Source organism: Lygodium microphyllum, chromosome 17 (assembly GCF_053477565.2).
Source record: "Lygodium microphyllum isolate KBCC chromosome 17, Lygodium_microphyllum_v1.1.10, whole genome shotgun sequence".
NCBI classification, from domain to species: Eukaryota; Viridiplantae; Streptophyta; class Polypodiopsida; order Schizaeales; family Lygodiaceae; genus Lygodium; species Lygodium microphyllum.
Window position 1 is genome coordinate 36471143 of NC_141151.1, and position 10232 is coordinate 36481374.

General features: G+C 41.8%; 1 protein-coding gene across 1 annotated transcript; it reads right to left on the minus strand.

Moving 5' to 3' along the window:
* Positions 1-306: 306 nt before the first annotated feature.
* On the minus strand, positions 307-5522 carry LOC148021781 (two-component response regulator-like APRR5). The gene is made up of 9 exons (XM_087697298.1): positions 5282-5522; positions 5034-5143; positions 4612-4951; positions 4369-4502; positions 4022-4177; positions 3447-3513; positions 3032-3359; positions 1881-2823; positions 307-1317 (listed from the first exon to the last, which is right to left on the minus strand). Exons 2-9 carry the CDS (start codon positions 5046-5048, stop codon positions 1210-1212), a joined length of 2091 nt encoding a protein of 696 aa, XP_087553424.1. The 5' UTR covers positions 5049-5143; positions 5282-5522; the 3' UTR covers positions 307-1209.
* Positions 5523-10232: the final 4710 nt, after the last annotated feature.

Below are 10232 nucleotides of genomic sequence, written 5' to 3' on the forward strand. Positions count from 1 at the left end.
ACTGCTTATGCCAAGATAAGCATGCATTTTATGTCTAACTACTTGCAGGTTTTGTGTCAGTAAAACAACTTACCAATCTCTAAGCGTGAAGGAGTGCAATCACAGTAGACAGCATGCCATTACTCTTCTCAAATCCATGTTAAGGACACATTTAGATACCATATTTCATAAAGAGTTGAACCTCGATAATAGGAAATTTTAAGTACTACCAAAAGCAACATGTCGAGAACTCAAAACTCTGACAAATGATAATATAACAATTATTTCATGGTCAATCTAGCACAAATCAACATGTTGAATACAGCATTAGATAAGGAACTCAAAATGGAATGATATAAATAATATGCCACGTATTCGTTTGTCGATCTATGTCTACTGCCTTGCTCACTCATGAGTGATATTGGTTCTGTCAAGAAATGCATACCAACTTATTCATCCATGTCAGTTGTAACGGATGGTGACTTGTTGCTTTGGGTACAAAGTGCGCATTTTCGCATTTGATGCCAGAAGCGCTTAGCAGAAAGTGTCATGTATAAACACATTCTCTAACAAGCACACGTTTTGATATTTATGTTTGATATTAATGAACAACTTAACTAAAGCAAAAGGCATGCAGAGCCTGGGGTGCTTCCTTTTGAAGAACCACCACAAAACAAGCAGGCCCAGCATGGTCACTCGCATCAGTGCCTCAAAGACATGTTAACTTTAGCTCTTCCTGTGTAACTTTGTCCAAAAATTCAGGCTTATTGCTGTGATAGCCAGACTAAGGGGCAATCTGAAGAAGGGCCTTCAATACTTCCAACCATTTGAGGATCAACATCCTTTGTCGACATTAATAGAATCTGCGAAATGGTATCGGAATTTGGCTCATCACTGAAACTTATAAGCTTCTATGATGATGGGCAAATCTTAGCCCACAAGTCATGGTTCTGTGTAGCTTCCATCATTACTGACTTGTATGTTCCATTAGGAAGCTCCAGGTATAAGTTTTGGACAGTCGTAGGTGCTAAAAGCCAGCAAGCCTGATAACTGACAATCATGTGTAGACAGAAAAGCAAAGAGTAATGGGCTCTTCAAACATAGTCGAAGTACAATCACCCTCAAGTAAGAAAACTAAAGCTTGGTAGCACATTCGAAACCATCTTTAGGCAAAGATCTCTGTTCATGTACATGGTAAAAATGATATTTGGCAGGAAAAGCTCGGAATTTCTACTGTGTATGATTTGCAAGTGAGGCATCATAAACTGCTCGACGGACAAATTGGCCCTTCACTCGTGGCCGCTGTTCGGCAAGCTGCTTTCTGCTTTGATATCGAACCTGAGAACACAGTTCTACATCAAATGAGAGCCACAAATGGAAACCATATGCATCTGCTCCTGAGCATGGACATACACTCCTCGTGAACCCATAAGGAATGAAACCTCATGATGACATGCAAAAGCCAAATTTTATAAAAACCTGCTCACTCAGTAGCACACACGTGTGCATACACATGCAATGAAGATATGGCTCAATTGATAAAGACCATATGGGTGTGCACACACAATCAAGTAATAGCTCTCATTTAATCAAGTGGTGTCTCGGGTTGCATACTCCTGATCATCACATGCAATGTAGATAGAATTAGGTCTTGGATTTCGCATAACCCTGATTGTCACCCAGAATGTGGAAAGAATCAGCCAATAGCTGGCAAGAATTGAACCCAAGTACAATCTAGTGGGTTAGCCACTAGACCAATAAGTCAATTTGTGCATGCACGTGTGTGTGTGCATGCATTCATGCATGTATTTGGCTTAATGAGATGACGAGCAGTGATTTCACAAAAACAAAAATGTGTGCACTGGAGTATGTACAGTGCCCGTGAGAGAGAGAGAGAGCACCTTCTTTTCAAAACATCGGATCTTCCTTTTTTGACGGAACTTGTGTAGTGCCGCTTCTCTGAATGTGGACCAACAGCCATAAGGAGACGTAGTGTAGCAATGAGCATTCCCCGGTTCAAATGTTGGAAGCCCATGAGATCCTATAGTGCTGTTCATTTCTGTGTTTGCTTCCAAAGAAGACCTATCATGTGCAGGGCTTTCAGTGTCCTTGGTCTGATTCTTTGCATAAAGACAAATCTCTTGATAGTCAGTCCCTGACCCTGTAGTGCTTGGCTGAACTGCAGTATCACATTCATTCTCACCCTTTTGTTCACCACCAGTATCCTCTGCAGCTTGAAAGTGGTATTCATGCTCCAAGCAGGGCTCTAATCTAGCAGCCTCAGAGGAGACAGAACAAAGAGTGCTACACCCCGTAAGCTGACCCTGGTTGCCTAAAAGATCATCACCAAAGTTGCAACCTTGCATCTCAACCAAACCAGGTTGTTTAGTAGACTCATTTGACACTGCTACCTGTCCTGGACTGGATGAAGTGCACTTCTGCACCACACATATGTCATTCCGATGATTGCAACCTAGGGTAGGTGGAAGGATAGCATCTGTGGTCGGCAAGTTCATAGAATGACTTGAGTTTGGTAAGTCCTCATTGCTTGCGTGTCTCCCGTCAGGACTAAAAAATGACAACAATGACCGTCTGGAACAAGCCTCATGGCCACTTCTGCCAACGCGCATTGCACGTGGAAAATGTAGTGTTGAAGAGCCACAACTACCGGCCTGATCTGGCTTTTCAGTCAGCTTTGCAGAATTTGCACAGACACTTTGTGCACCTTCACTGATGGCAAATGTACCATCGCGTCCAGATGCAAAACAGGACTGCTCAGGAAAGGATGCAGTTCTGTTCATGCATTGTGGGTAGTGTTGATCCGACCCTGTAACACTAGAATATCTGCTTCAACAAACAGAACAGATGAGTATGAGCTCCTGATATCAACAATCTAGAGAGTTTAGGGAATGTAACCTTTCCATAAGAGAAATGCAAACTTTCATCATGATTCCAAGTCAGTTTTGCACCAAAAGGAGCATATAAGCAAATAGAGTCTATGAGCATTCATAATGCTTAATTACTTAGTATAATTTAAAGTTAAGATGCTCACGATGAAAAAGCTGATCCTAGAGACTGCCTTACACCTTGCATGGAATCTGAGCCACTCCATGCCACTCTAGCAGAGACTGTTCTCTTCAAGCTCAACTCCAAAGCGAGTGGAGGCTGAATAACTGCTGATTCTTCCAGCATTCGGCCTCCATGATTGCAATCAGGCTTCCACAGTCCAGGGTTTGACATCATTGTCCCAATCAGATTCATAGCTTTATCTGACCTTTCCAATGATTCACTCCCTTCTGGATTGCTAAGAGCATCCGTCCTCTGAGGCAATGTAGAATATTCTGACTCTTTTTGTGCAACACCACCAACCAGACACAATTCTGCATGAGTAACATGTCACTCAACAACCGGACAAGAAAACGATTATTAAGCATCAAATTTGCAGTCATTACCACCATTAACCTTGCCTTTAGAACTTGCTTGGTCAGCACATGATCCTCCAGCTGAGGAGTTGCCCTGCTGTTCCAGTAGACCCTGCTAGAGAGTCAAAGCTCTGGTTAAGAGTCACAGAGTCAATGCATTCTGCTACTGTCTAGAAGTCAAAATGATGCAAATGAACAAAAGAATACGGTGCAAGAATGCAGGATCTTAAGAAATCAATAATAACATATTTCCACAGAATGTCACTTGTAAAACATTTCTATAGGAGAAGAAGAACTCAATATCCCGAGTCCAAAACTTGGAAAGATGCTCCACATGGAGACCTATACTTCAAGGCAAATCCTCCTACTGAAAGCATGGCAAAACGTTTCAAGGAAATGAGATATCTATTCCAGTGATATGGAGCTAGGTGACTTTAGTTTCTTCCTTGCAATCTCAATTTTCGTTTCATTCTTGCAGTATACCATCTACTCTAGGCATAAGACTCTGACGACTGCTGCACTGCCTAGTGTCCACAAAGATTTCACGTCAACAAACAAGAAAGTAGGTGCCAACTGCCTGTTCAAGTGAGAGAAGGTTTAAGACAGTGGAGGAGCTTAACCTGTGCAGAATTTCCACCAATGGTACAAGCTCTGCCATTGATATCACTACTCAGTGAGGTAGACACGTAGGACAAGCTGCTGATTCTGCCTGATGTCCCGACAACCTTTCTCCTCTTTTGATCAGCACTAACTCCACTGCCAAATTTGTTGCTGGACTGAAAATCCAAAAAAGATTTACTGTATTGACTTGAGCGACAGAAATAAACTTAAACTACTGCATCCCAAACTAAACTGTAAACATCAAGAGTTGCTCCTAGGTCCAGATTCATGTGACACGCTAGACATAAAACTGCTTAAGCGTTTTGCTAACAGGACACCATGTCACAGTTCAGAACAAATATCATACCAGATGATTTTTTCTCCACACATGCTGCCATAAGTTCCTAAGCTCGTTTTTGCGAAGGGGTTTGACTAAGAAATCTTTAGCACCTCTGAGAAGACATTTGAACACGACATCCATGGAATCTTGAGAAGACATCACTACGAATCACATGCACATAAACAGATTGTTAGAAGAACTACAGAAGAGATGTAAAAGAACATTTTGAAAGGCAAAAGAACTCTTCTATCCAAACCAGAGATCACTTACTGATGACAGGAATATCTGCATATGCCTCACTTTCCACAACTTTTGATAGAAGGTCAGTACCAGAAAGGACTGGCATCATAGCATCAGCCAAAATTAGATCGAACTTGTGCTCAGACTGCTCCAAAAGCTCCCATGCCTTGAGACCGTCGGTTGTAGGGCTTACTTCATATCCACATTTAGAAAGCAGTGTGCATACAATCTGTCGCGTAGAATTGTCATCCTCTACAAGCAGAACCCGCAGAGGCCGCTCCGGGAGAAACCTTTCCCAGCCACTTCTCTCAGCTTGGTTGTTCCCAAACTGAGGATCCTGCTTGCTGGTTTCCATTCTGGCAAGGCGAGCCTGTAAATAACAATGATGTTTCAATAGCACATTCTTAGATCCATCAATTCTACGGTTTCAAAACGTCATCTCTAATGGTCACCTGCATGACAGTCATAAATCCCGACGGGAGCCACAATCAAACAACTACTCTTGATTTGATCTCCTCCTTAGCCATACGCTGCAATCGTGCTAGAAAGCCACGGCTATAAACTTCACGAAGAACAAATCCATGTGTCAAAGTTTGCACAACGGCGAGATAAAACGTTGAGGACGCTAGCATCTCAACCCTGGAAAACGAAACAAAAGAAAAGAAAAAAACCAGCAAATACAGGTAGACTGATACTGAACCTGCGCGGCGACGAATAGGCCAAGCATAGCAAGCGATGACAAGCGGTGGAGTGTGGTGTTGGAAGGCAAGCGTCAGGCATGGGAGGCAATGGCGTGCGGTATGATGAGAAGATTTGCAAGGGCATACGGCCAGACAGACAGAGAGAGGGGGGGAGGGGAAGAGAAGGAGAGAGAGAGCGGCCTAGAGGGCGAGGAAGTTCGAAGAGAAAGAAGGGAGCCACGTGGCATGGCTTGAAGGTAGGCGTTGGTGGAAGCGCGCGGGGCTAAATATTTTTGGGTGGCGGGCCCCGCATTTTGCCAAGTGATTATTTTGCCGATCTTTTGCCTCTGGGGCTCGCCTTGCCACACGTGGCACCCAAGATATTTTCTAGCGCGCACACAACACCACGGCAATCCAACAGCTTTATATATAATATATAATATCCAATTGTGTGTGTGCAAAGGATCTTTCCCTCCCCCGCCCCAAAAAAAGGTCCTTGCCCATCACAATCCCATCATTAAAGCGGCCTTTTTGCGGGCAAATTAAAAAACTTGTTACGTATTAAGAGCGAGGACACTCGCAGGTGATTTTTCATTGCACCAGCCCACATCGCCAATTAAAAACGACGTGTCTTTGATCACTTAACGTATGAATCAAGACTTGAATCTTCAAGATCTTTTGCACAAATACTTTCCCAATTAATAGTATTTGATATTAATATTAATAAATAAGAAGAGCTAGACAAAACAGCTTAAGTATTATAGTCAATTCTTGCACAAATACTTTCCCCATAAAACAAGATTGCAATACCATTTGACCTTATAGACTACTTCATAAGCATCTACTTCTATCTTGGCTCTCTCAAAAGCCCACTTGAGACTCATTTCCCAAATCAAATCAATTGAAGACCAATGATTCTAACAGCATGATATAACCCAAGGCACACTTGTCCTCATGCATTGGGACTTCGCCTAAGACACAAAAACTTGTACTCCTACTTGTTGAGATATCGAGCTCCACTCGTGATACGACAGGGTGACCGTTGTGTATTTATGTCACCGACTTGTCAGTTGCAGATGCGGTTGGTACACCGCCCATGAATAATAGCTACATGATAGCTATCATTATCTACTCTAGTTCGTGGCTCAGTTAGTATGCCACCTTAGTTAGTTGAGTTTGGTTTAAGACCCATATATAGGGTTCTTCTATTTCTTTGTACTTGAGTTCTTTTGGCTTACACAACTAAGAAGAGGAAAACTGTTTTCAGCCTCCACCCTTGTGTGTCTTCCCCCATTGTGCAAGCAAGAAAGCTTCAAGCGAGACTCCTTCATTCTCTCCCACAATCTTGACATACAAGCCATGTATCTAAATGTATTCTACCAAATGTGTCTATTGCTAACAATAAGCATTTTGTAGTCTCCCATATACTTTATTTCTTGAACATGGCTAAGAATTAGTGCATGATCAGATAGTAACAACTTGAACTCCACGTTAACTGATACCACTAAGCGAAACTAGCTCCCATGACTTGTAATATATTACATATCTAACTATGCCCAATGTCTTGCATGGCATAAGGAGTTAAAGGTCATTATTGGGGCGAGCTTGTTAGGCACCACCTGCTTAACGTTGGGACTTGGGATGCCCTCTCATTGATTCAAGAGGTTCAACCATTATGTCAATGATTACATCTCACATAGTCTCTTGCACATGAATGAACATCCGATTGTAGTGAATGTGCAAGGCATACCTCCATGCATGAATAATTCTCTCACACACCCCATGATCCAAGGTGCATTCCTTAGGCTCTCAAACCCTCTATGGTCTTCATCATGTAAGAGAGAGCATGGATGAAGCATGAGAGAGTACATGAGAAGAGATGGAGGTTTCACTCTTAGTCCCTTAGCCCATACACTCTCACTCTCTTTCCCTCAATCTCAACCTCCCTCTCTCACTCTCTCTCCCACAAGACAAGCAAGAATGCAAGAGCCAAAAGTCAGCACAACAAGAATAGCTTGTTCCATTTTTTCTGATCCTTTTTATACAATTTTTTAGATATCTTCATCCCCCTTGGGCATTCTAGCCCTCTTTTTGGCCAAGTGATCAGTCACTCCTCCTTGCATGCACTTAGAGCTATTCATTTACATGTCTTTAACTCAAGTACTACTCATTTCTCAATAAAATTTGCATGGGAGGGAGCCCATCTCTCTTTACATCTTTCGAAATAATGATAAAACATAGATGTTCAAAAAGTTATGGGCCTTTCTAAGCTCTTTTCTTTCTTCGTTTCTTCATATAGTTGACATTTTACCCCTCCAACTCAAGTGCCAATATGATGGCACTCACGTCATAGCAAGATAGTGTAGATGGCAAGGATGGCTAGGTCAATTGATGAAGAGATCCTAAAGGGAAAGGATTCTTTGATGATCTCTAGAGGAAAGGTGGAGTTGGTGGTGTTATGTAGGTTGTGACGAAGAGGAGGATGGTTGTTGCTAGAGATTGAGAAGCTTGTAGGAAGCAAAAGGTATGGGCCACCAATCTTGACAGTTTTAGATGTGCCTAGTGTACCTCTCATGTAGCTGTGCTCTCCCTAAGGGGTGTGTTTACTTATCCTACATAGTGCGGGGTGTACATGTTGTGGTGTTGGAAGTTGGATCGAGTTCCAAGTATACTCAAAAACGTTGTCCCACACTTGAGGAGCTAGTTTGGTGCAAGATGGGATAAAGTGCTACACCCAGTTGGTGTACGATTAGATATAGTGCTACACCCAAGGTGATAGGTCTATCAAGCATGCTCCATATTACCTACCCTTGACGTGCCCTAATATTGTGATGTGGGGACATGGGCTAGAGGATGGACCCCTAGGTGCAATGAGTGTGTCACCATGCTTATGTCTCTTTAAAAATATATATATATGACAAGTATCTACACTACTCAGGGACTAGCCTGAGTGCATGTGGGAGGCATCCCCTACTGAGCTTGTACCGTTTTAATGAGCTGCATAGCTGTAAGTGCAATTTTGGAAAAAAGGGGTGGGTACAAAGTGTGAATTTTCAATTCACATAGGGCCTATAAAGCACCATGCAATAAGGATGAATAAGGGCTACCCTAAGGTGTAGCCTTATCATCACCACTCAGTCAATACTTTCATTTACATCAAAGAATAGTGGCGATAGCCTCTCCTCTTTTAGTGTAGCTAGTTGTTGAAGCAATGAGATGAGGAGGCAAAGGTAGTTGCATGTGGCTATGAATCAAGGATCTTGTTAGTTTGTAAATTGCTTCACATAACAAATGAAAGATGGAATGAGTTTGAAATGTTGGAACAGGTAGAGTCTTTTATTCTTAGTGGCCTTGACATTTGGAATCTTCCAGAAGTTGTATCTACCATGTTTCCTTCCTTGTATTCATTGCAATGCCAATGGGGATGGGGGCAATGGAGGGGATATATCTTTGCACTAACACTAGAAAAAATGAAGGCCTACCACGCTACCATGGGGTATGTCCATTCTAGCTATCCTAGTTAGGAATCCAATGGTTTCATAGTGATGCATCTACTTCTGATGCATGTGGTTTCACAAGACCCTTGAAGGTTTCAACATCATGTAGCCATGCCCACTTATTTACTATGATATTTGTCATCGGATGAGTACCACACTATTCATGGGGGTAGGGGTTCCTTGCACCTATCTCCTTCATCCAGCTTAAAATCAAAGATCATAGCACTGCTAGATTCTTCTTGTGTTTGAAATTTTCTATATTGCCTCCTCAGAGTTTCCTTGCTCTTCTTCTACTAGAAGATTTGCTGGAAGAGGGAGATTGATTGCCTTTTGTGGTTGTACTTCAGATCCTTAATCATGGCATTATAGGTTTCCTTCTGCTCGAAGGTTTCTTTAGTTGGCTACTCCATTGGCTCTTTAAAGTCAAAGTTGGTAAATTGGGTAGATTTATAGGCAATGTCATGAGGATAGGTAGCAATAGGGCAAGAGGAGTTTTTGGTGGGGAGGGCTTAGCTTGTAAGAGTCAAAGGACATATAGCTCTCAGTCCTCATACCCCTTTTGCTACAAGTGACATATGAGGTTTTGTCTAGTTGGTTCTGTAGTCATTAGATTGAAATCCTTGACTTGTTCCATGATTTCCAGCATGCTTGTTGGGATGGGCCTTGAGTAGGTTCATAAATTTGCAAAATGTAGTCTCTAAGTGCTACCTCCTTACTACACATCTTTTGCTTCTTATTGAGGATGAGCCTACAAGAACTTTTCCTTGTTTTGGAATTCCCCATGTAAAGCAATCCTTAGGTTTGTTTATAGCTTCATAAATGCTAATTCCCACAATATTTATACTTCTCCTTCTACCGAATCTACTGCTTGGGTCAACTCAATGGCCTTTGTCCTTTGCAATTCATTATAGACAACTTTCCACAGTTCTTTATCTTGTAAGTGGTGCTTGTGCTCTCTTTCCCTAAGCTATACTTTTTCCTTTTCTTGATGATTTGGAGTGTTGTCAATTGATGGTTTATATCAACCATTTGTTTGCTCATCTTGTCCATTTCTACCGATTTTCCCTTTAGTGTCATCTTGCTTTCGAGAATCTCTACGGCCTACTTTTTGCACAATAACTTTTTTTTCCTGCAATTGCTTCTAAAGTTCCCCCTTTAAGGTTGCATCCTTTTTATTGAGTTTTTTGACTCCTTTGTCTTCTCCTCCAAGGCATTCTCCTTTTCTTGCAGCTGCTTTTGGAATTCTAACTTCTGTTTCCCCATTTGGATTATGAAATATTTGTGGTTCTTTAAGTCTCCTCTAGTTTTCCCAAAATCTTTATAACTTGATTATACTCTTCCTGCTTCCTTCTCATTTTGTCTTGTTTTTCTTGTTCCCTTATGTTGTATTCATCTTTGGATTGACTAAGGGATTTTTCCAATAGAATTTTGTCTTCTTCCTCCTCATTATCTTCCCTTTGTCTTTTTTGTTGCC